This window comes from Gnatocerus cornutus, chromosome 10 (assembly GCF_029298725.1).
Source record: "Gnatocerus cornutus isolate USDA-ARS CGAHR chromosome 10, icGnaCorn1.1, whole genome shotgun sequence".
Classification (NCBI taxonomy): domain Eukaryota; kingdom Metazoa; phylum Arthropoda; class Insecta; order Coleoptera; family Tenebrionidae; genus Gnatocerus; species Gnatocerus cornutus.
The window spans coordinates 886,310-910,336 of NC_142242.1; the positions used below are offsets into that span (position 1 = coordinate 886,310).

The window sequence follows — 24,027 nt, forward strand, 5'->3', positions numbered from 1 at the left end:
ACATTCAAAAGTGAAAAAAACGTGTCTGTAAAATTTCTGTACGTGTGTTTAACTCCCGATATGTAATTAAATACATTTGACGGTACAATGCAAGACTTCTATGAGGTAATAATTCGTTTTTACCCCAAAAGTTAGTTTTTACCAGTTTTTTTTTTTCCAGAACCATTGTCGCTTGTGCCCGAAAACGTTTTGTTGCAAAGACTGTCGGTGGTACCACGAAGAACAGTGTCATAACGTGAATCCAGAGTGTGAAATCTGCATTTACGGTCGTGCGTCTGTAAAAAACGCGTCAGCTCAACTACTGGCTCATATTAAAAGTGCCCATTGGCCTGTCCACTGCGTCTTTTGTAAGAAAACTTTTACCACACTTGACGAACTACTTCCTCACGAGAAGTGTCCTTTAAAACAAGACCATTTCAAAATGCAAACTACCCCAAAAACTCCAGTCACATCAAACGGTGATCACGGACAATCAATTGAAGTTACGCCGTTTTACAAAGCTCTGGAAGTGGCACAAGAAGTTGGGTGCAAAGTTGCGGCGATTGTAATAACCAGTACTCCTTTACTCCCGAAGGAAGAAGTGGAAATCAACGAGAAGATCACCCCAATTTACCAGAATCTAAGTCACCCTCACAAATCCAACTTGAAGTTAACAGAGTCGTCTAATTTAAGCGACTCGAAGAAGAGCGAGAGGAAAGTGACTTTTTCGGAAACGCCATCCGTGAGCGAGTACTACAAGAAACCGAAGTGTCTTCCGGTGCCTAAACGTAAGAAAAAGTAGCACCTCGTTGAAATCCTAACAGTTTTTTTTTCAGATATGTTATGTGAAGAGTCTGAAAATTCCACAGGTGCGTTTGAAATAATAATGAAAATAATAATTTTCCACCACTAATCCTCTCTTTTAGATGACTCCTCCGCCAGTCTTGAAGAGTTTAAAACAGCCCCGTCGGTTGACACCCACTTTGAAGAAAAAGAAAACTTCAACAACGAAACGATAAACGTGGATAAAACCAATTCGACATTGTGGGAAAGTGCTTTGACGAAGTTCGATGGCTCCAGCGTCTCCGAAATTACGAAACCCAATCACTTCAATATTTCTGTTCAAATCAACGTTTTAAACAATCAGACTGATTCTATCGACAACAAGTCGATGAGTTTGTGGTCTTCAATGACAAACATGGTAAAGTCGGTTGTCAGCAACATTTCAACAACAGCACAAAACAGTTTTTGTACGTTAATGAATCGGTTTGTTCGTTTTGTAATGACTTTTTGTAGCGAGTGTCAGTGTAAAGAGGTCTCAGTCTGAGGATTCTTACGTACCTGCTGTGAAAAGAATAAAACTGACGGATCTACGATGCCGAAGACCTCTGAGAGACACAAGCCAGTTGTCCACAATTCGTCTTATTAAACCACGATTTGCTGATAAAGCCACCCAAACTGAAGATACCTGGATGTGATTTTATTGAAACAACCTGTCATTATAATTTTTTTTATTTAATATATTTACATTTTCAAATAAATTATGTAATAAGCTATAATGTCTTTCGTATTTGTGTTAATATTTATATTGAAATAACATACTGCAGTTTGCAAAAAGTATTTTAAAAACGTAGCAACGTAATCAAAATAATAAATACAAAGTACATATCACAAATAAACATTTGTTATGTTTATGTGGATACCCTGAATCGCATGAATTATCCGATTGAGTACATTTAGGATTCTATTAAATAATAGTTACCCATAGAAGCCTATAAACCATACAGTTCTAAGCTAACATGTATGTATAACAATAATGTGATTACATCAACGTAGATTACAATACATATCACAAAATGGTGATCTGCAACATCAACCAATCAAGAAATGTTATATAGCAACTTCAAAGAAACAATCACAGACAATTTATGAACTAAAAGAGAGACTTGACCAACCCCATGTTGGCTCTCTCGAGAAGATGACATGCAGTAAAAAACTGGATTTAAATAAATTTAGTTCCGTTAAGTTACCGAAAGAGATAAAATCTTAGCGTTGCATGAACATAAACCAACTTGACTGTCGTCGCGATACAATAATAAAAGCAAACTGTAGAATGAAATGTTCGTTGTTGAAACAGTTAATGATAGTCGTTATGAGGGTGTTTAAGTACACATTGCACTTAGTAGTGGATAAAATCGCACCGTATAAGAGTTGCCACTTCGACTCTAAATATATTTACATGTAACAGCAACACAGCAACATCTACGACAAGACACGCACAGGTACATGAATACAGAATTAACGGAATTTGTTGATCAATGAAATCAACCGTTAGTTATTCGGGCATTAATCATCTGCAATCGAAAACAAAATCTCGAATCAGTCTCGGAAAAAGATCTAATAAATATTTTAAAACTAGAGATGTCTCGTCACAGAAAATCACAGATGTATATTATTCCCGATAAGAATGCTTTTCCATTTTTATGTACAAGACACGAAAGCGAAACAAAGAAATAAAATTAAAACTATAAAAATCGCGGCATAGGAGAGTGGTAAGATTGCGAATCAGACCTTAGATGAGGATAAGTAGAAGGTTGATAACGGCGATAAGAAAGTGGATGGTGTAAGGAACCTGAAAGTCCTTGGGCGGTGCCCATCGACCCATGTAAATGGGTGGCGCCGTCGCCCAAATCCAGCTCCATTTCCTGCTGTTCTTGCAGCTGCATTTGTCCCAGTGTTGCTGTGGCCATTGCGACATCCGGCATAATATCGGACAAATGCCCGTCGCTGCAAGAACTGCTCTCTGGTTCGTTTGAAAAACGGAATTCTCCTTCGGGAATCACAGCTGGGAGTTCGTGACGTTGCGAATACGCTCCAGGTCTTGGAAAAGTCATATTGCGGCCGTAACAAGCCCGACCTAGGCCTTTATTTGGAGAAATTTGTATGTTTTCATTTACGTTTCCAATTTCGTTATCGCCCTGATCCGGTACGCAATAGCAGTTCTCGAGCATGTCCGCAACAGGATCGGGAAGATTAAACTCCCTGACTACTCTTAACCTGATTTGACGGTTAATTTCATGACGTGACGATAAAGGCATGTTAAGGGCACGTTGACAACTCGGCGATTGGCGCAGTTTTTGTTCCCGTTTCAACATGGCATTCATCACTGCTGGATCTGGAACTGGTAAAACGGAAGCTAAGACGTCCACTCCAGCGGGTCCGTGCACACGCGGCTTATCTTCAACCATGTATAACGTATCTGGGATGTCGGGCATGTACCGCGCCCTTCTCATACGCATCATCTCTACTTCTTGGACCAACTGGTCCTCCACTAACACTTTCACTTCATCGTAATATGGCATGAAAAGTCTTGGTTGCACGAAAAGGCCGTTGTTCTTATCGCCTCTTATCCAGGCATTCACTCGCAAGTTCTCTCGGTCACCCCCAATCATGTGACTTGGAGGAGTACTAACCAAACCACGACGGATAGCTTGATTTAGTATGTCACTGTTAGGAGGCAGGACATGGTCCATCCGGACCAATGGAAGCAAATCTGAGAGAATCTCGCGAAGTTCCACGTCGCTCAAATCACGTTTCTTCACACCCTTGCGTGCCACTGAGTGGGCTGTATGGCTGACTATATTAGGCTCTGCAATAAAAACAAAACTAAATTCCATTTTAAACTCTCCACCATATTCTTACCTCTATCTTCCATCCTTCTCACTAACTCGTTTTCCCCCCACTTCAACACCGCATGTAAAATCTCCAGTTCACTCGCCTGAAGAAACGGACTCTTCAAGACTTCAATTAGATGAGCTTTATCCAAATGATGTAAAACCGGTGACTGCGTGACTGGTTGGAACTCCTCCCTTAAAAAGTGCAACGCTTGTCGATAGACCCAAGCGGATCCATGTGGTTGTTTGGCCCATTGAAGTACAGTTGGAAGTGTTTCTAAAGACAACCATTCTAAAATTAAATCTTCACAGCCTTGCGACAGAATATCTAATTCCAAAAATCGTCCTATCTGATAAAGCTCCATTGCTTCTTCGAGAGGTGAAGGACGTGCGCGCCCTGTGTGGGTTAAAGCTTGGGCTTCTCCTAAGCCTCCACCACAGCCACCACGAGATATCAAAGACAAATCCACTTGATCTAAGTAGATTGCGTGGAGGAGAACCCGAGCGTACCTGAAATAGAAGCCAAGATGAGCTAAAACCTAAACTCGAGTGCACGTTTGAAACATTACGCCTACAATCATTAGGTGATAAAAGATTTAATGCTTAATCGAGTAATTAAAGAAGCAAAAAGCCGCGCTTTCATCGGTAGTTATTAAGCGAACGTGACTTGAAGTCTTAAGATGATGACTTACCGCTTGGGAATGACGGATTCGTCGAGAACGATCCTAGTGGGTATATGTAAGGCCCTTTCAGTGTGTTCTTCACCGCTACGAGATCGCCTTTGTAGTAAATTACGGAAGAACGGCGATCTTGCTGACAAAATAGCTTTATGGCATGGTAGTTCGAGTTTCGGCCGAAATCCGTATTCTGAACTTCCGGAATCTGGCCGTTGGCAGTCAGAACCATCAGAGGTAAAAACAAGGGCAGCATCCCCGTAGTCACCACTTTCGAGTAAATAACGCAAGTCCGCTTCCAAGGCATTGGGTGTTCCGAATTCTTCGCGTAGTCGCCTCAGCAAGTTAATGTCTATGTTCGTATCGTGTGGACATATATCGCCGGTGTACAAATAACGTAAAAGAGCAGAGAACAGCTGTACGTCGACGGTTGCTGTTCTCAATTCGAGACATATTCGAGCCCCATAGCCGGGACAACCAGCAAGTAAGTCTCTAAAATAAGGGCACCTAGCTGAGAGGAGGGCACGATGGATGGGAAAACAAGCTCCTCGATACACTAAATCTGCATCAGTGCAATACTTAAAATCGTACAAAGCTGAAAGGTCCTGTTTAAAGGTGGCAGCAGGCGGCCGCGCCAACTCTGCCTGAACACAAAGGTCCTTCAGGGCGGCTAAGGCTTCGTATTCCTCTAGCAAGGCCGCCACTTCTAGAGGACTCCAATCAGCCACAAGCTCACGCAGCATTCTACCATGGTCACAAGCCTTTGACGACCGCCTTCGCCGGATGAACTTCTTCTTCAACGTTGCGAAGCCCGTCACCTTCTTCTTCCTCTCTCTGGAAACGCAAACAAGTCAAGAAGTCAAGTTTGGATTGAAGACCAACCTGACGATAACTCCGATTGTGTCTCTAAAAGGTGGCGTGCATGGGTCCGCGACTCCCATGCTGTTTGGCACAGGAACGGCCTCGACACCGGGTGCCGTGGAAGCGTTCACGCCCATCCTGTGTACGAACTCCTCAGTCATGCACTGCTCGTTTCCAACACTCCACCAACTGTGCTGCAGTGCACACGGAAAGAGGCAACCAAATAAGTTCATATTTTGCCCAGACTACAGCCTGACATGCAGACACAGCCTAAACAAAATAATTTTTAATTAGTATTCAATATCCAACAGTGGTGTTGCACTCCAGTCCACAATTCTCAAATACGAATTATTCGAAATTCTCGAAATCGACAAACTTGTCCCCTCCGGCGGGTTACAAACACAAAGAATCGCAATTAAATAAAACAAAAAACTTTACTTTGCATCGATTTTACTCTCAGATTTAATATGAATATAAATTACTTAATTAACTCAGAATGACCGCGACACATGTGCTTTTTATGACAATCTGTATAGTGTCAGCCCGAATTCAACTTTTCCTGATGTGATGACTCTTTTTTACAACATTCGCATTATTATTAGCCTCTCATAAACACGTTTTTTTGGTATTAATCCCGCACTTCTTCAAATGCAATTAAAACACAGGAATCCTAAACATGCAATTAAACTAGCAAACTTTAATATAAACATTGTTGGTGGTGCTGCGTTAGTAATCATGAAGGCGAAAATTTCAAGACCTCAAACAAGAATAACTGGCGAAAAGAAATCGTGGTTTTGGTGTACGTTTTTAGTGTCAATTAATAATACAAAAACATTTGTTCGAAATTTCGTGTTAACACAAAAAAATATACAGGATGTTAGGTAATGTTGCGATCATAAACTAATGACGAATCGAAAAAAGGTAAATAAAACATAATTTTCGGTGTAGAGAAAATTAAATTATCCGAACAAATTGTATATATGTACAGTCGAACTTCCACAACTCAAACTTCTACAACTCAAACGTATTTTATTCCCTTGCGTTTTCCTTAAATTTTACATGTGATTTCATCTCTATAACTCGAAAATTTCTATAAATCAAATTAAATTTTGCGAAAAAACTATTCAGAATATTATTTCGAAAATCTGGTTTTGGTAAGTGATTCTGACAACGATATCTCACTAGAAGAATTGAGCCAGAAAACAAATTTCTAAGTGCAAGAAGAATATCCTAAAAAAAACAGATCTTTAACAAAATTTCACAAAATTATAAAAATTACAACTCGACACGATGTAGATTTTGAAGTGTAGATTTACAAGTGAAAAATGTGTTTGAAATATTGAAACTCTGCTATATTGACTTTTATAGTTCATTAAAAAACAATTTTATGAAAGAACAAACATTTGCGCTAAAATTCAATAACGGATTATGTACTTCTATGAAATTTTCATTTTTTCTTTAACTCGAACCAATTGTGGCTTCCCTTCAGGTTTCGAGTTGTGGAAGTTCGACTATATTACCTATATTTACCTTTATCGTGCGCACAAGAAGTTCACGTTTGCAAGTACGAACCAACTCTGGCAGATATCAAACAATAACTGAGTTTAACGTTAAACAAAAAAATTGATAAGACGCCTGTGATTCCCGCAGATATAGTCTTTCATGCTTGCCTCATGGCACCAGTTATTCCGACGCTCAAATTACAATTCGCAACCCGCCTTTGAAATGAATCACCCTGTATATAAACAAGCCATGTCACTCAGAAACTGATCAGCAAATTCCATGTCTGGTATGCAAAATGTTGCTATTGGGCAACTTTTACAAAAACAACGGATTTTGTGAAGAAATCAGTAAAAACGTGACAATTCTCCAGAATGTGTGGAATTGTGAATAAGTGAAATGCCATTGGCCGTGACAGTTCTAAAAGGTCAAGACAGTGCTACCAACTTGTAAATGCAATCCAAGGCCTGCTGATTACATGACGAATGACAATGAAAACAATTTTTTGATATTACCCACGTCCGCAGCTCTTATGTTGGTCGCAGGACCGTTAATGGGGCTTCCATTTAGTGTGACATTTATAAAGTTTGTAGCCTTATATTAAGCAAATTTGTCTTTGATTGTGTACAACACTTACCAGCAACCAATGGCCACAGGTGTGAAAACAAACATTGATTTTGCTTGTAAAAATCGCCACCAAACATTTCAACACGCTTCGTCATGCACAGCCCCCAACTGATTAAATGCTTCAAGATTTAGTCACTTTCAAGCTTAGCATGTTTAAAAGTTTCTGACAGTCATTAAAAGTGTGTCAAATGACACTTTATCATTTGTTTTCTCACTATAAACAAATGAGGTTACAACATAACAGAAGCGAAGACACTATTTTGGTAGCATGCGATAATGAAATTTGATAATAACGGCGGAATTAAGCAAATTTGCACTAGATTGTGGTTGTAAAATAGATTAGGGCTACTTCTCACGATGAATTTTGTATGATTATCAATTTTGGGGAGATACATCTGAGGGTGCTGTGGCTGCAAAATGTCAATAGTAAAACGTGGGGGCGAAAAACGCCCTTTTTTGGGTGCAAAATTCTGAGATTGTTGAGAAATGGGGTATTGTAAACAAGAGTTGCATGCAGCGGATTTGTGGGAGGTAAGTGAGGTTATATAAGGGGGCTACCAAAGTCACTACTGTGGTTTACCTGGGCATGTCATAATCATACTGATTCTCGTGTATTCTTGTGTATTTGTACCATTAACGTCCATACGAGGATAATTTAAACCGAAAGAGTTCCAAGAGTCTGAGCAGTAGCCATGTTTATATCGTCCAAGTGGAAAACAATTATCTGTGCCACATAAACATTGGAACGTTTTATCCTGACCGAAAACAGCACTTCCTACATCTTGCACGTCTTTAAAAAGTCCAACACTCACTTTTTTATCACAGAAATCACTTTGTATTTACGGTTTTCTTAAGACATAGGGAAACACAAACGACGATTTCTCTTGTTTGGAGCAACTTCATTTCACCTACATTGACACCGGCTACACAAACTCCAAACTGGGTCGCCACTCGCCACAATCATTCATGTCAATATTTGCAACAAAATTTGATTATTCCGTTTATGAAGTTATTTTCACGGTTTTATTACCACAGGATGGAGGAAAATATCCAACTGTCATTTTCTAGTCATAAAAATATGGTTACGAAATATTTAAGAAAAATCAAGTAGCACACGGAATATGCAAAAATGACAGTTTCCAGTTTGGCAAAATATGCAGAATTGTAAAATTATGTTTTTTTGTTACAAAGAGCGGAATTAGGAGTTCTGTTTTTGCAAAGACGCGGACATATGACGTCACTTCGTTAATGACGTACGCTCATGTCAATAACCGGGATGACGTCATGAAAAAAAACACTGTTGAAAATATTTTTCACATTTATTTGTGTTACAAGAATGATATAAAATTGCATTCACAGTTTATACATCCAATAGATTGATTGATTAAAGGCATATGTATTTCATATTGTAAATTTACAGTCTTTAGGCTTACAAACAGTAGGCCTACAGCAGGACAATTTATTGTATATCTTTATATTCCTAACATTAGCATATAATCTATTAATATAAAGGTAAAAATTAACCATATACAAAATTCGCTTTTTTTGAATTCCTAGACCTGTAAGCTAATTCCATGAAAACAATACCTAGACATTAACTTAAAATTCATTCTTGCACTAACATCGTTGGTTACTACAAACGAAAATTTCAGTTTGTAGTTCCAGAGAACAATTCTTAGCAACGTCAACAATACATCTAACTCCCAAGTTCCAAATTATAGTTTGGAACTTGTAAATACATCCAGTTGCAAGCAAGCAAAAAACTGTGACGTCACAACCTTCCGTAGTTCTACACTGAAATTTTTACTGAAAATGCACAAAGTAACGATCACCACATTTAACAAATAGAACATTGAAAAATGAATGTATCACATGTGAAAATTATCAACTACAACGTGCACGTCCTTGGTTCTCTTTCCCAAATAAAACTTTGAATTTTACTTGCGCGAAAAGTAATATCAACTTAAATTAGCATTACAATACACCCAAAGTTCATTCTCGTACAATAAAAAATCTTAATACTAATACAAACTGCGGGTAAGCGTAAAAAAACAACCAACTAAACTAATCATTTTTAGAATTTAGCTTTACAGAGAACGAATTTCAATTCATTTCTCAATCTCTACAATCTAGAAAATAAAGCTAGGTGTTCCCTTAACACTATTTGCAAAAATAACCAAATGAGTAAAATATTCTTGGGAAATAACTCAACTGGAATACTACAGATACCAATATCGCTCTGCACAATTATTGTTATTAATGAAAATTGAAGGTGTTCCTTTTAATAACAGTCAATGCATGTGATGTAAGGCCACTGACTACTCAAACACAAGGGCAGCTGACGCGTAACTCACTGATGAATCATTCATGTTACGACACTGACTTGACTGAGCATATTTTAGGAATTTTAAATTCGCATTTCGCCTACTGTCGTTTCTCAGAAGCTCCTGCACCGCCTTAAAAAAAAACAAACTAGAAACTGGTAATACTTCCGCAATAATTACCTGCAGAAGTATTCCAATAGGATGTCTACCACAAATCGTGTTTCCAAACTTCTTCAGATAATTCGTAAAGTCGGTAGGATTCAAATTTTCGATAATATTCATGCCCTAGAAATACCCCGATCAATACAAATTGATCCATTATTGATTTACCTTACCAAACGATCCAACTCTTCTATTGACTGATAGATATTACCATAAGAGCGATCGTAATATGTATAGCGAAACCGGTGGCCCCAGTGGCAGAAATCCGATGATATTATAAACAGATTTTGAGGGTCTCCTAAATAACTTGATAGTATTCTTCCATAGCAAGCTTCGCGCTCTGGACTAAGAGATCCGACGAGTATAGGTACTATGGTGAATTGGTGTTTGTAACTACAAGAAACTAATAGTGAATGTGGAAAAATGGGGAAACCCTCTCACTTTTCCATAACTTTCGCTATATAGGGCAGATGCATTTCAATACTGTGTTCGTTTTCATCAGTATCTAAGTCCATCCACTCGAATTGACCGGTCATTTCTAGTTCGCCGTTTACTGAAAAAGAACAATTTTTACAAGCTCCGCAATGACTTTATAGGACTATAAAAAGATAACAAAATTGAAGCCGAAAATCCCGTCAATTGATAAAATGAATGATTACCTTGTGAATCTACATGTAAGTCATAAAGAGGAGTTTTATACTTTCTTGCAGTAGACAAGGCACATCCTGATAAACGGACATGGTGAGAAGGTCCTAAAATAAATATACGCCTTACCACGACAGGACTAACTTGCCTATAAGCGTGGCCCCCACAGGCTCCGCAGTACTGATAACCAGCATGTCTAAAAGAGGTCCTTAAAAAAGTTTTCTGTGATTTTAAAATCTCTTACGGAGCAATGATGGCCCTCGCAGGCCCATGGATCAAGTCAGCTTGGTGTAGCCAGTATTCTAATTGTCTGGACAATTCGGGGCCTAAGAACAACAGAGGTCATTGGCATCTTGTTCAAGTGAACAATAAAGCTGCAAACAGCTGATCAATGTTTGACAACACTTACCAGAATCCGTGTACCAGCTACCAGCATGTATTGCTTTTCTTACAGGCATTTTCTCGTGACTTGCTATGTTGAACTTGAAATCAAACTAATCAATCAATTTTAATATCAGTTGTTGCTAAAATAGACAACACTTTTCATGGAAATCATACAATACGCATGCACGTCCCAGACCTCATTGCAAGAGCGCATGCGTTAAATATTTTTATCTAGTTCAAAACACAAAATTCCTGCCTGTAGTTTTTCGCTTTTTGGAGCCGAAAATAACCCAAAATTATTTTTAAACGAAACAAAAACAGAAAAATCAAGCTCATTTGGTTAGGAAAACAAATTTTTGACGACTCGATCGCATTAAACCTGCTTCACATGACACAAAAGACACTGCGCCATCTATCGAGAAATTTTTACCGTGACGTCCAATTGGTGTAAAATCAACCCACTCCACTCTCATTGGTTGTAATGAAAAAAGCGCCCAATTCAAATAAAACGCTACATTATGAAAAAATTTATTCATATTCAGGTACATGTTTTCAAAATATCACAGTAGAAACACAGCCATGGTCACAAAGTCGGGTTCTTCATCCTCTCGATCTTGTTCGTACGCCAGAAAGACAGGACATCTGCGAACATTAAAATATTTGTTGAAAAAAACAGAATTAACATAAAGATTATGGACTGTAAGGATACTTGGTTGAAAATATATTATCAGTGAATTATTTATGGTGTTTACTACTAAGTCAGTTTAATTCGTACTAATCCTTTCAGAGATGAAGTATCTAAATGCGATATATCCGATCGAGTTTCTACTTAAAATAACAATTCTATAGTACAGGTGGATTATATCTTATAGCACACGAAAAGATAACTGCCAATTTAGTTTTATAATATAATTGTTTAATTCAATACTTAAAACCTATTGTTTACGACACAGCAGAAGCACACAAGTGGTGCAGTAGATTTCTTTTATAACGAAATGTTTGAGGGGCGAAATGTTTCATTATAACCGTCGCAGGCTCGCTTATTCAACATGAATTATATGCTTGTTTTATTTTTATAATCGCCTTGCCGTGGACAAAGATGCTTTTACTCGATATAAAGGGTTCGCTATAAAAGAAGTATACTGTGTGAATAAGAAAAAAATACAAAACGAAATGAAAGTGGACTCTGCTTATTATAACACTTTGAACACTTCGCTTCAACCCGTTTATTGTGCAATTTTGTAAAGATTGGAACCCATAATTTCGGGCTAACTTTACAGATACAGAACAGCATACTTATTATTCGCGTGGTATTTGATTATACTGCTATTCTGTAAGTTTATAGATACAGATTAGCACAGTTATTGCATTATTGGTGCACGACGATACCTTTCAACCAAAGTAAGCGCAACATTCTACATGTAACTTAGGAAAATATTGATCAAAAAAATACAAACCTGTTGGTTTTAAACAAAGTTTCCTAACGTACTTCTGGTTATTTTATAATACAGTGAAACTTAGTCCTGTCCTCGAGCAATAAAGACTTTAAATAAATTTTTGTTCAAGGAATTAAAAATCTTCTTTCCTTTAGGCTGTCGACATTTATAATTAGGGCACAATATCTTCATGTTTCATGGGACCTAAAATGAGTTTAAAGGGACAAGATCCTGGTTTATCATCCCTTGAATCGTTCTGAGAAAATCAAAGCCAAAACGGTTTGAGGTTAAGAAATCCTCTTGTAATTTATATCGTGTCGAGGACACAAGTGGAATAAGAATAACGGGCCATAAAAATGGCAGATCGAATTTTGTATTCAGTCCAGTCGTATAAAAGGTAGTAATCCTCATAAAATGAGATATTGTCCGGAATATTTCTGGAGAAAAGACGGCATCATCCAGTTTGAAAAAAAAAAAAAATATATGAGAGCAATTTTTTTGCGAAATGATTCAAACTAGGCAGTTATTGCTATATGTTTATTCAAAATACAAAAATGAACAAAACATACAAAAAAAAACCGAAAGTAACTTGTTCCCGAAGGAAAAAAAACAAAAAACAAAATATAAAATAGAAATTTGAAACGTCGAATGTCTTACGAAATTGAAGTAACTAGTAAGATCATTCTCAATAAATGTTTATTAAAAATACAAAAATGAACAAAGCATGCAATAAACGAAAGTAACTTGTTCCCGAAGGAAAAAAACGAAAAACAAAATATAAAATCGAAATTTGAAACGTCGAATGTCTTACAAAACTTACGTTTTGATCATTCTCAATAAAATCCAAAAACAAAATTATAAAAAGAGAACAAAAATCTAAATCAAAGTTGAATTTCCTACGAAATTCACATAACCATCAATATTTTCATTTTGTAAAAATTCAAGAGCCACCCTCATGTACTCAACGGTAGTGTACACACGTAAGTAACGAATTGGCGAATTTGGCGGCAGGTACACAAAACGCGCTAGCAATTGTCTGTGTCCAACATCGTTATTTATTACGTCTTCAATAAATTCGCTTTTTATTACTTGACGCTGAAACAAAAGATTCAACAGTGATAAAACAAAAGATCAACAAACGTAGAATATTCGGGAAATCTAAAGTAAAGTAAAATACGGGAGATCGCAATGATCACAATGAAACCACTAAAACATATTCCTTCAAATTATTCGTAAAACAACATTGGAAATGTTTTAGTAGTTCAATTCAATTTTCAGTTAATAGAAAGGAAGAGCGGAAATTTAATCCAAAGACACTTAATTTTGTTTCTTACCTTACGTGTGCGGAAATTTGAGTTTCTTCATAGTTGATAGAATGAAAGGAAGATGGAAGGATCAAATACTACGTTCCCACAATTAATAGAATGAAAGAAAGATGGAAAGGTCAAAATTCTACTTCTATAATTTTACTATTTTAGTTATTAGTAGTAGTGTTTATAATTTAATATACATAGTTCCAGAACCTTGACAAGATAAGTAAATAAAATAAATAAAAAAATAAAAAGGTGAAGAGAATAGGCGGAGGAAGATTGGTTATGATAATGGTTATGACATTCAATACCAGAAATCAATTTGACACGAGAAACACAATTTCACGAACGAGTTTAAGACATTTAAACATTTAAACATTTAAACGAGTTCTAACAAACAAATGCACGAGCCACTTTGCACAACTTTTGTGGTAATTTTAAATCGTTTCAACAATCCGTAAAATTTGAATTTACCGCCGAAGAATTTAAATGTGCAGTGAAAATTCGATAACTCGTTTCAAGCGATGGTTCGAGTTATCGAGTTTACACTGTAGAAATAAAAATCTAAACGCTTGTCGCTTGTGATTTATTAAACGCCGGTTTTTATAAGTACAATGTTTTACGTTTTCGATGCCTACTTTGTACAATGCGTAAATGGCTTTGTGAAATCACTTTAGTGACAATTGAAAATTTACTTGCAAAATATTATAATTAATAATAGCATGCATTTAAAAGCTTTAACCCACCCAGAACTAGTTTTACTAATTGATATTTAATCGAATAACGCGACACCGATAGAAATGAACAAATTTGAACTTACTGTTTAAGTTGGTCATTCGTATTAAACAGAGAACGATCGGGTGAATAGTAAGATATAAACACAACTTTGATTATTTTCTTTAATTTTACATATTAAAACTGACAATTTATACTCTAAAGTCTGAGGATATTCTTAAAATTAAACTCAATCACCAACATCAAAATTCCGTCCACATGTACACATGTCAGAATTAAACGAAATTTTTTCAGATTTTAAAAACTTACATTAAATCCTCGCTGAACAGAATTTTTTGTTTATGGTCGTTATGTGAAACTAGATTTTAGTGTGCGATATAAAAAAAGAAACAATTCGCACTCTACACTTCATCTAATAAAAATATAATAAAAAAAAATTTCATGAGGACATCTAAATTCCACGTAAATTAAACGCTGAACGTTAATAAAAATTTTGGAGATTAATGTCTTGAGAATGAATGCTGTAGTAACTTAGTAACGTCGCCTTTTAGGTGGAAAATCATCACGACGATTATCGTTGTTCACCCAGTGGCCTCTACCACCACCGCCACCATTTCGTGGCCCAGTTGGGCCCATGTCACCACGTCCCTCGAAACGGTGGTTGTTGCGCTTGTAAGAATTCATGAAAGCTTTTGGTTCCTAATATAATAATAGTACAGTCATAAAAAAAGCAACGCATACATACGATCAAGTTATTAATTAGAAGACTACTTCGTTTATAAATTTCGAACGATCGCAAAATAATTTATTATTGATCTGTTTGATTAGTTCGGTATTCTATACAATTTTACGATCACGCGCGGTACTAAAAATCTCTAAATTCGAGACGACATCCCTGACAACAGGACAAGCTCAGAATGTTTATTCGCTATTGAGAAATGACGAAACTAGAAGGGCACAGAAATGGACAAAATCAATACGAAACACCTAGACAAATATCGAAACGTATTCCTGGAAATGGAAGACTGTTTCAAACTCCACTAACAACAGCCTGAGTTCCAAAATTGAGAGAGTTTTTGTCACTGAACAAGTTGGGAATAATCAAAACTTATGCACAACTAAAAACAGAGCACCATACAACCCCAATGCATGTGGCACAAAATATTTTTTTAACTGCAGAGCGGGATGTTGTTCAAACCACTAAATAACCGAAGTTAGAACGGCTTAAATTATCATTTTTTGTGCGAATTATCCATTTTTCTCACATCCGCACTGTCAGTGTCAACATCAAAAAAAATATTGAAATTATGTTCGATTTTTATCATGTTTAGAAAATATTATAATTACAATATTTATGAGAATTGAGCTGAAGCTGAAACTGAAACTTGTTGACAGTGCGGGTGTCAGAAAAATGAATTATATGTCGGAAAACTTGTGAAGAAAACCCTACAAAATAGCTATTTATGCAACAAGAAACAGAAGTGATTCATTTCATCACACGTCGAGTGATAGACACTTCTGCCTAGTCTTTCATCTTTTTTTAATTCAGCAATAAAAGCGCATTAAAGTCTTTTTATAGACATTATGTAACAAGCGACAAAAAGTTAATATTTTATAACTGAATTAGAAAAAGGTTTTTAATTTAAGTTTTATGCAATAACCTAAAAACGATTGAAACTAGAAGATTAATACATAACAGTGGCGTGTTTTTAATTCCGATATCGCAGTACGCAATCTTACTATTTTCGATTGTTTTGGTACGGGTATCTATTAGAATATATTCAGCGCTTCATATTGTCATTTCGCGAAAATCAGACCAATAATAAATTAAAAAAACTTATGCATACACTTCTGCATAAGTAGTTTATACTCGTCCCAACAGAAAGCGACCAAACCATAGAAGTAGTTCTTCTAATAAAACATCAGAATATTGCGACAATATTAAAATAACTGCGTATCTGTTCAATACATAGCTACACGTACAAACTTATATTACCTTAAGTGCAGGAAATAAAAAAATAAATTTAAGTGAGTTTAATCCTAATTATTCGCAGATATAGAATACATAAAAACTCATTTCAATTAAATTTGGCTTTCACGAGGAGTTGTTTAGCATTACACAACGGCGACAAGGTTCGAAGATTAATTAGCCGGAAATTATTTGAAATTTTAAGTTTGTTGGTAGCTCTGGCATCCTAATCTCTCTACTTTATGTTTTTAATGAAATCTATGTATAAGAATATCAGAATATAATTAAAAATTAGCGTTTTTGTCTTAAATTTCAATAAATACAAAAAGCAACTATCAAGATCTAATGCCGTTTGAACCGAATAAGAAAACTCCTAACTATGTAGATGATAGCGATGGTGTTTTACTTTTAAGATTAGGCATTGTGTAACAGTCAAGCGAATTTATAACGAGCGCAAACCTCAGTAGTTGATTTTTTGTCACGTTACTCACACGTTTATTTAAACAACAAAAAGGTGGCAGCATTGATCGTGATATCAATGTTTCGTTGGCGGAAATTTGATATCTATTTAATCTGCAAGCTAACCGGAGATTTCGGTAAATTTAAGCCGTTAATTCGGTGACCGGTTGTGTTCATGACAGCTCTGAAGTATCAAGCAGAACTACCAACATACAATATATTAAAACCGTTCATGTAGTTTTTCCGTTACATATAATTCTCGTAACACCGACGTAAAAGTGATGCACCAAACGGAACAAAGATAAAAAGACTACGCAATGATTTTAAAGGCTTTTGAATTCTCATAAAGACAAACGCTGTAATAATTTTGGATGATTTATGAAAGCCCACTGTTGACGTAAATTTATATTACACCTAGAATGTAGAAAGGCATGTTTATCAAAAGAAAAACAGTTCTAAGCAGACAAACTTTCAATTTAACGCAGTCTATATTCAATCAGTAAATTTCATATGACAAACCATACTTACTTTCGTCCATCAATCATAACAATCGAAAGAAAAACAAATGATTCGCCTGTTTTCAACACTTATCGATTCATATTCGATCATTTGGTTGATCCCGACCATAGAAGACAATAAAAACCTCAATAATTCTTGCACGTAAGTCAATATAAATCCAAAACATATAACTACATTTTGAACAGAACAAAAGAGATTTTTTTTATAAAATGCTTTAAATTTTTCCAAGTAACTAACAGATTGAAGCGAACCAAAAGAGAGTAAAATAATAAACAATACGACACTTACCACAACAGGAGGTTCGCCATCTTGGTTAACTGCAAAAAACAAATTTAATTAGTAACAATTCTAGTGCAAACACGAGTTTAACTTACTGTTGTTGTACATAGCACCAGGCTGCTCATAAGCCTGTTCTTGTTGATCCAACATATTATCCAGTTGATGAGCTTGCATAAAGAGATTATTTTCCTGTTGGCGGCGGCGCAACTCTTCTTCTTGGTGAATCATACGATTCTGCATTTCTTCCTGTTGACGACGCATTTGCTCTTCAGTTCTTTGGCGTTGTTCTTCAGCCATTCTTTCTTTCATTTCCCATTCGTGCTTCTGACGATCTCTATCCATTTCGCGAGCACGTAACTGGTCACGCAACATCTCAGTCTCATGTTCGTATCTTGCGAACTCCATTTGGGCTTCCAGTTTCTCTTTCTCCATTTCAAACTCTTTCTTCAGGCCTAACTCTTTTTGAGCGAAGAGCTCATGGAGTTGCTTCCAACGAGTTCCGTATTCATGCTCGAAACTGTTGCCATTAGCGAATCTTGGGCCGACCTGGAAATTTAAAAATTAGTATTGTTCTGTGGTTTCTGTTGTTACTTACTTCTCGCGATTTTGCGTATTCGGGATTCTTCTTTGGAAGATATTTCTCCGGGTAGCCGTCAACATCATCGGTAGGCTCGAAGCTCTCAACGATGCATGGTCTGAGTGAAGAAGTGAGGAAGAAGCAACCCTCTGCACACTTTCTAGCCGCATTTAAAGCGCAGCCTTTACGAGCAAATTCTACAATTCCTTCACCTGTCGGTTTTCCACGTTCGTCCACAACGATGTAAGCACGTTCAACCTGGAAAAATACAGTATAAGTAATTTCTCTATGTAAAACGAACTACCCACCTCTCCAAAAACCGAGAAAGAATAGTACAGTAGTTCATTTGACACGAAATTCGTCAGATTCTTGACTTTGATAGTTGATCCATTTGGAGCGAATCGGATTTTCAAGTTCTTGCCTTTAAAAAGAATCCCATCGAGCTCTCGCTTGGCCTTCTCAGCATTGATACGATAGTCCTAAACCAAACATAATAAACTGGTTGAATCAAACAAATAACTAAACTTACCAGTCTAACAAACGCGAAATTCTTCTCTTTGTTTATAAAATATTCACTGCTTTCGCCATACGGGCTAAACAATTCCTTCAGATGATTCTCCTCAACATCATTCCCAATATTGCCAACGTATAGACGGGTCCTTCCCGAAAACTTCTTTTCCTCTAACTCCAGTGGAGGTAAATCGTAAGTTGGGCCCCCCATGTTAGAAAGCTTGTCGTTGATTTTATCGACAGGACCTCGGGGCCCCATTGGTCCTCCTTGATCGTTATGATTTGGACCACCATGAGGACCGTGAGGACCGCCATGATGACCACCCCCACCGGCGCCACCACCTCGTCTTCTATTGAAGTTGTCGCCGCCGTGACCGCCGCCTCGTGGGGGCTAATCAAAGAAACAAATCCGTTATTCGATTATTCAAGATCAAGATTTGAGATTAAAATTATTTGAATTAAGAATCTTTTGTTGACATTTTATTCTAGTTTCTGCACCGACAAAGAGTCGGAAGAGAGGGAAGGGGTGAGGAGAAGGAGCGACACGTGTGGACACGTTTCCGCGAAATGATTGCGAAAAACACACAAATAAATTAGGAAAAAAACAATAACAGATCCGAAAGGGAATTAATGAAAAAATTAGTATCACGAAAAAATTACATAACTGACGAAAAAAATACGCAAATTTCTAGGAAGGTGGCTCAAATTTAAAATGTTGTCGGGCTGCACGTGTGGTTTTGGAGCAATCTTAAAAAGAAGCGGAACAAAAGAAGTGCATTTCTTGGAAGAACACAATACTACAAGCGACACGTGTGAGGATTCGAGAAACGCGAAGACAAAGAATTGGAAGTAAACAGAGGAAAAGGCACATGTGATAATTTTTTTCAACATATAATTATCTGTAATGCAGATTTCTAATCGATAAAAACATAATCTAGATCTAAAGTTGCCATGTAAATGATATTTATTAATATCACATTATCACGTCACAAGATGAATCTTGATATTTCAACGCTATTTTCTCGAAAATTTAGTTGTGTAAATATGAATTTCAAGCATGAGCGAAGTAGGCATAATTAATTATTTTGATTATTATTACGGTAGGCTCAATAATGACGTTAATAAAACAAATAAAAAAATTGACAATGCTTTTTTCTGGTAGCTGAAATTACGTGTCTTATTAGTTTGTAGTAGTTTTGAATGTATCAGCACCTTTAATTACGTCTACTGGAATAGTATTAGTAGTTTTAATGACGTGTTATTAGTAGTTTAATAAATTAGTTTTTAAGCCGTTCTACAAATATAAAAAGTGTACTTTTGGCCGTAATTTCAATTTGCAAATGTATGAAACGAAAAGTCGATTAAATTTTTTACCTAATAACAAAAATACTATAAATGCGACTAAAAATTGACAATAAAATTTGTAAAAATTAAAAGTAGGAAAAAATCATATGTATTTAGACCCACTAATTACTATTCAGGACGCCAACCCAAGAAATCTTTTATGCTTTTATTACAAATTAGTATGCACATGCACGTGTTTAAAATACTACATAATAATAATAATAATAATGACAATAATGTCATTTTACGAATCTTTTGAAATAAAAACAAATTAACGATTTTTTCAGACGCGGCTTAACATAAAATTCTACTGTTAAATTTATAAAAGCTATTGATTTGAATTGCATTTAGGAAAAGGTGTCATCGATTTTTTTTAAATGAAATATACAAAACCCGACTCTCCCTTTACTAGCATTGTCAATTAGGGGATTTTCCACCCCCTGAATTTTGACACCGCCAAATTTATTGTCATTAAAAAATAAAAACAATGTCAGGATTCAAAACAGCCATCTTGTAACTCGTAAAATCCCTTAAAAAATTAAACTGAACTTACATATGGTGCTTGTCGCCGGTTGCCAAATCTGTTGAAGCCCCCTCGTTTAGGGCCCCCAAAATTCGGCGGTCCTTGTTGGGTTTCAGGTTGATCGCGTGGACCTTCACCACCATTTTCCTCCTGCTCTTGAGGTTCAGTCTTGGGATTTGCCATCTCGAGATAGATAAAAGTCTAATTTATTTGAGAGCAACACAATTCACACAAACTGATCAAAATAACATGAAATCTGAACTACGAGAGAAACAAACGAACTCAGTTGGCGTTGCTCGTCCCGAGTGGAGAGCGGGAGGAAACTACTAGCGCTGCGGCGCAGTTTGGAATTATATTCAAAAAAACGCGCGCTTTCTCATGGGGTCGTGGGAAAAAAGGAAAATAAGTTTTAAGTACGTACGTGATTTTATTGCGTAACTAAAGTCCAATACTGTGTTAAACACTCATCCATTTCAAAAAAGATAGAAAAATAATCTGGAAATTAGTTTAAAATGCATTCAGTCAGTCACTGCTGCTATTTCTCTCAAACATAGTGGAATGAAAATTAGGAATTAATAAGCGTAACATATAAAAAGATAATGACTAGATTAATACAAAGTGCAATTTATACTACTGCTCCAACCAAGACGGGTAAGTGGAATTTGGTGTCTTCACTTTTATATTGAACTGCTTCAGAGTGGCTTCCAGGGCTTGTTGGTTCCCAGAAAAATAAGCGGAAATGGCGTTATGAAACAAAAGCAACTGCTTATGCATCACTTTTATCTACAACAAGAAAATCAAACTTCACTCTTAGTCCTCCGCAAAAACTTACTCTATTTTCGTCCAAAAATTTCATTTTGATTGTAACTTCAGCTCTAAGTTTCATAAACTGTTGCCTGTGAAGTTCGTACCCTTGTTGGGCCTCTTCTAACCCAATAGCCCCATCAGGTTTCGTCGACATGGATTCAAGATCTGTGCGATAAGCATCATACTCAATCCTGGATGCCTCATATTGTCTAATACTCTGCAAAGTATCTTCAATGGTTTTATTACAGAGTGTATTCACTGAAGATATAAAAAAATTTAATGCTCCTAAGAGTGTTTCCCCGTTTTTTGTCAAGTTTCGTTGTGTTTCTGAGTTGTATAAAAATTCCTCCTGTAACTCAGGAGATTTCTGAGCTAGTTCTGAAAAAGCTTCCCCTAAATCATGTTGTGTTTGAACTACATGGTAAAAATGGCTAGTTAAAGCTCTAGCCAAGCGAAGAATATTGCAGTACTTCTTCTGAGTTTCCCTCAACTGCTCTATCTGAGATTCCAGCTCTAAAACACGTATTTAGTTTATATAAAAACGATAAATAATCGTACCTGCGTCCACAGTCCGTGACGATTTCCCTAATTTCTCAAACATTAATTGCTTGGTACATTTATATGTTGATATGGACCAGTTTTTGAGATTCTCAATTCGAGAATTGGTCTTGAGGATCGTCGAGTCGTCATTTTGTGTGGGAGTCGTTGGTGTTAAAATTGCAGGGGAACTTGTGCAGGACGATAATGCGGTTGGAACGGAACGGGAATATGGACACACTGTGTTTGTTTGTACAGCAGGTACAACATTACCACGGCTTTCATTCGGAGAAGTCTCTTTTAACATATCGTGTATACTGGTTCTTTCTAAACTAGTTGAAGTTTTTATTTGGGCCATTTCTTCTGATTACACAATTTACACTACTGAAAATAGGTTCAATTGGTTTTCTAGCAACACTAAAACTTAATACTCACAAATTCACAACTCGGGTTATGGAAAATGAGCAGAAAACCGAAATCGTTAGGCAACCTGAAATGTCACCGACATTTTTCAGACGTGTTTTCAGACTTTTCAGGGAAAAACGTCACAAAAGCTGAGCTGGGGACCCTAAACAGTACCAACCGACAACAACACACCCTTCAGAATTCTTGCTTATTACACAAGAACAGTAGTGGCGACTACTGATTAAAACCTTCCATTGTGATTACCCACACTGTACACATCTAAAGATGATTAAATGTATTAAATTAATAAGTCCAATAGTGTGACGTTGCAGAAAGCGCCAACTTTAAACCGTTTTCCTTATGCAAAGTTTCGTGAAAAAAGTTGACCTTATTGTATCTTCACTTAAGGGTCAGAATTAGAAGATGTCAATTTGTAGCGCTACTGTCTCTTACATAAAAGAGCGAGATATCGATTTCAAAACTTTGATAGAGTTTAAGTCATGATTTTTCGCGAAAATTTGCAAATTTCGACTATAGAAAAATCAAAGAACTATTTCTTATGTAAAAAATCGCGAGAAAAACGATGGCGTAAACCGCATTTCAATATCTGGAATAGTTTCCGAGATATCGAGCACGAATTGTTTCAAACCTTCAAAAATTTGGCCTTCTGGCGAGGACCCAAAAATTCAAACGACCATAACTCAGTTATTTGTTCACGAAAATTAAAAATTCTTAAAGCTTTGGATTCAGCGTGACATTCTGCGTAAAATGAGACCCAAACCTGTTGAGTTTGCTTAATAAATAAACGAGGTATTGGCCAAAAACTGTTTTGAAAACATCATTTTAGGGTGATATTCAATCAATGTTTTCACAATGAAAATGACGTTTAATAGCATTGAATTATACATCAGTCGAAAGAGGAGCTCAAAATCTATCTACTGGCTAAATTTGAGATCGATCGGACAAATAGTTTACAAGCTGTGGCCAAAAATAAAAAAAATGAAAAATTTTCATCGTTTGAGTCGTAATTTTTTTTCGCGAAAAATCGACTATCGAATTTTGGGCTTTTAAGCACTTTTTCTAACGTAAAATGAGCCGAGAAAAACGATGGCGCAAACCGCATCTTAATATCTCTAATAGTTTCTGAGATATTTAACTTCAAAAATTGAGAAAAATGAGAAAAAAATGAAAATCAACATTTCAAAACTTTGATCGGCCATAACTATGTTATCTGTTGTCGGATCTGAATTTAAATCCCAGATTTGAAATCTGCGTAAAATTCTGCGTTCACTGATGTAGAATAACTCAAGTTTACTATTAAAAATAAGCGAGATATCGATATGAGAAATTGGGTATAGTTTTAATCATGAATTTTCGCGAAAATTTGCAAATTTCGACTTTTGGAAAATCTAAAAACGATTTCTAATGTAAAAAATCGCGAGAAAAACGATGCCGCAAACCGCATTCCAATATCTGGAATAGTTTCCGAGATATCGAGCATGAATTGTTTCGAACCTTCGAAAATTTGACCCTCTGGCGACAACCCAAAATTTCAAATGGCCATAACTCGGTTATTTATTGACAAATTTTAAAAAATTATCATATTTTTGGATTCAGCGTAAAATTCTGCGTAAAATGAGACCAAATTTGTTGAGTTTGCTTAATAAATAAACGAGGTATTGGCCAAAAACTGTTTTGAAAACATCATTTTAGGGTGATTTTCAATCAATGTTTTCAAAATGAAAATGACGTTTAATAGCATTGAATTATACATCAGTCGAAAGAGG

General features: G+C 36.3%; 5 protein-coding genes across 8 annotated transcripts; 1 reads left to right on the forward strand and 4 right to left on the reverse strand.

The window, feature by feature from the left end:
- Positions 1-12: 12 nt before the first annotated feature.
- Positions 13-1,538, forward strand: fs(1)Ya (female sterile (1) Young arrest). Its single transcript, XM_088047138.1, is given in 5 exon segments — positions 13-105; positions 161-767; positions 816-848; positions 906-1,266; positions 1,268-1,538. Coding segments are annotated over 5 exon segments (1,209 nt in total). The 5' UTR covers positions 13-87; the 3' UTR covers positions 1,458-1,538.
- A 45-nt stretch (positions 1,539-1,583) lies between these two features.
- LOC148166955 (BTB/POZ domain-containing protein 7) lies at positions 1,584-7,986 on the reverse strand. The gene is made up of 5 exons (XM_088047125.1): positions 7,896-7,986; positions 5,210-5,458; positions 4,346-5,161; positions 3,682-4,163; positions 1,584-3,628 (listed from the first exon to the last, which is right to left on the reverse strand). Exons 2-5 carry the CDS (start codon positions 5,419-5,421, stop codon positions 2,505-2,507), a joined length of 2,634 nt encoding a protein of 877 aa, XP_087903251.1. The 5' UTR covers positions 5,422-5,458; positions 7,896-7,986; the 3' UTR covers positions 1,584-2,504.
- A 629-nt stretch (positions 7,987-8,615) lies between these two features.
- LOC148166956 (protein MEMO1) lies at positions 8,616-11,052 on the reverse strand. Its single transcript, XM_088047142.1, has 7 exons — positions 10,856-11,052; positions 10,691-10,772; positions 10,461-10,642; positions 10,243-10,354; positions 9,975-10,194; positions 9,820-9,924; positions 8,616-9,771 (listed from the first exon to the last, which is right to left on the reverse strand). Exons 1-7 carry the CDS (start codon positions 10,902-10,904, stop codon positions 9,634-9,636), a joined length of 888 nt encoding a protein of 295 aa, XP_087903268.1. The 5' UTR covers positions 10,905-11,052; the 3' UTR covers positions 8,616-9,633.
- Positions 11,053-11,342: 290 nt separating this feature from the next.
- On the reverse strand, positions 11,343-20,838 carry LOC148166957 (protein no-on-transient A-like). Of its 3 annotated transcripts, none has more exons than XM_088047128.1 (7): positions 20,522-20,838; positions 18,644-19,015; positions 18,423-18,593; positions 18,133-18,372; positions 17,633-18,083; positions 17,547-17,575; positions 11,343-11,472 (listed from the first exon to the last, which is right to left on the reverse strand). In XM_088047128.1, exons 1-7 carry the CDS (start codon positions 20,672-20,674, stop codon positions 11,431-11,433), a joined length of 1,458 nt encoding a protein of 485 aa, XP_087903254.1. In that variant the 5' UTR covers positions 20,675-20,838; the 3' UTR covers positions 11,343-11,430. The 3 variants fall into 3 exon arrangements, with proteins under 3 accessions (XP_087903254.1, XP_087903253.1, XP_087903252.1); XM_088047127.1 differs by lacking the exon at positions 11,343-11,472 and adding an exon at positions 14,462-14,980; XM_088047126.1 differs by lacking the exon at positions 11,343-11,472 and adding an exon at positions 14,462-15,010.
- A 60-nt stretch (positions 20,839-20,898) lies between these two features.
- Arfip (ADP ribosylation factor interacting protein arfaptin) lies at positions 20,899-22,865 on the reverse strand. 2 transcript variants are annotated; one of them, XM_088047141.1, is made up of 4 exons: positions 22,271-22,865; positions 21,857-22,216; positions 21,324-21,811; positions 20,899-21,274 (listed from the first exon to the last, which is right to left on the reverse strand). In XM_088047141.1, the coding sequence occupies exons 2-4, from the start codon at positions 22,191-22,193 to the stop codon at positions 21,122-21,124; spliced, it is 978 nt and encodes a 325-aa protein (XP_087903267.1). In that variant the 5' UTR covers positions 22,194-22,216; positions 22,271-22,865; the 3' UTR covers positions 20,899-21,121. The 2 variants fall into 2 exon arrangements, with proteins under 2 accessions (XP_087903267.1, XP_087903265.1); XM_088047139.1 differs by having other exon boundaries at positions 21,857-22,219; positions 22,271-22,859.
- Positions 22,866-24,027: the final 1,162 nt, after the last annotated feature.

Bases quoted from the DNA above. Each gene is read 5' to 3' on its own strand.
- LOC148166955 (XM_088047125.1), bottom strand. From the start codon at position 5,421: ATGAACTTATTTGGTTGCCTCTTTCCGTGTGCACTGCAGCACAGTTGG. The intron at 5,162-5,209 runs GTTGGTCTTCAA...TTGCGTTTCCAG, and splicing joins ACAATCGGAGTTATCGTCAG to AGAGAGGAAGAAGAAGGTGA. The intron at 4,164-4,345 runs GTAAGTCATCAT...CTTCTATTTCAG, and splicing joins GAATCCGTCATTCCCAAGCG to GTACGCTCGGGTTCTCCTCC.
- LOC148166956 (XM_088047142.1), bottom strand. From the start codon at position 10,904: ATGCCTGTAAGAAAAGCAATACATGCTGGTAGCTGGTACACGGATTCT. The intron at 10,195-10,242 runs GTGAGAGGGTTT...AGTTTCTTGTAG, and splicing joins ATAGCGAAAGTTATGGAAAA to TTACAAACACCAATTCACCA. The intron at 9,925-9,974 runs GTAAGGTAAATC...GGGTATTTCTAG, and splicing joins TAGAAGAGTTGGATCGTTTG to GGCATGAATATTATCGAAAA.
- LOC148166957 (XM_088047126.1), bottom strand. From the start codon at position 20,674: ATGGCAAATCCCAAGACTGAACCTCAAGAGCAGGAGGAAAATGGTGGT. The intron at 19,016-20,521 runs GTAAGTTCAGTT...TTCTTTGATTAG, and splicing joins ACCGGCGACAAGCACCATAT to CCCCCACGAGGCGGCGGTCA. The intron at 18,594-18,643 runs GTAAGTTTAGTT...TGTTTGGTTTAG, and splicing joins ATTTCGCGTTTGTTAGACTG to GACTATCGTATCAATGCTGA.
- Arfip (XM_088047141.1), bottom strand. From the start codon at position 22,193: ATGGCCCAAATAAAAACTTCAACTAGTTTAGAAAGAACCAGTATACAC. The intron at 21,812-21,856 runs GTACGATTATTT...TACGTGTTTTAG, and splicing joins GTCACGGACTGTGGACGCAG to AGCTGGAATCTCAGATAGAG. The intron at 21,275-21,323 runs GTAAGTTTTTGC...TTCTTGTTGTAG, and splicing joins AATTTTTGGACGAAAATAGA to ATAAAAGTGATGCATAAGCA.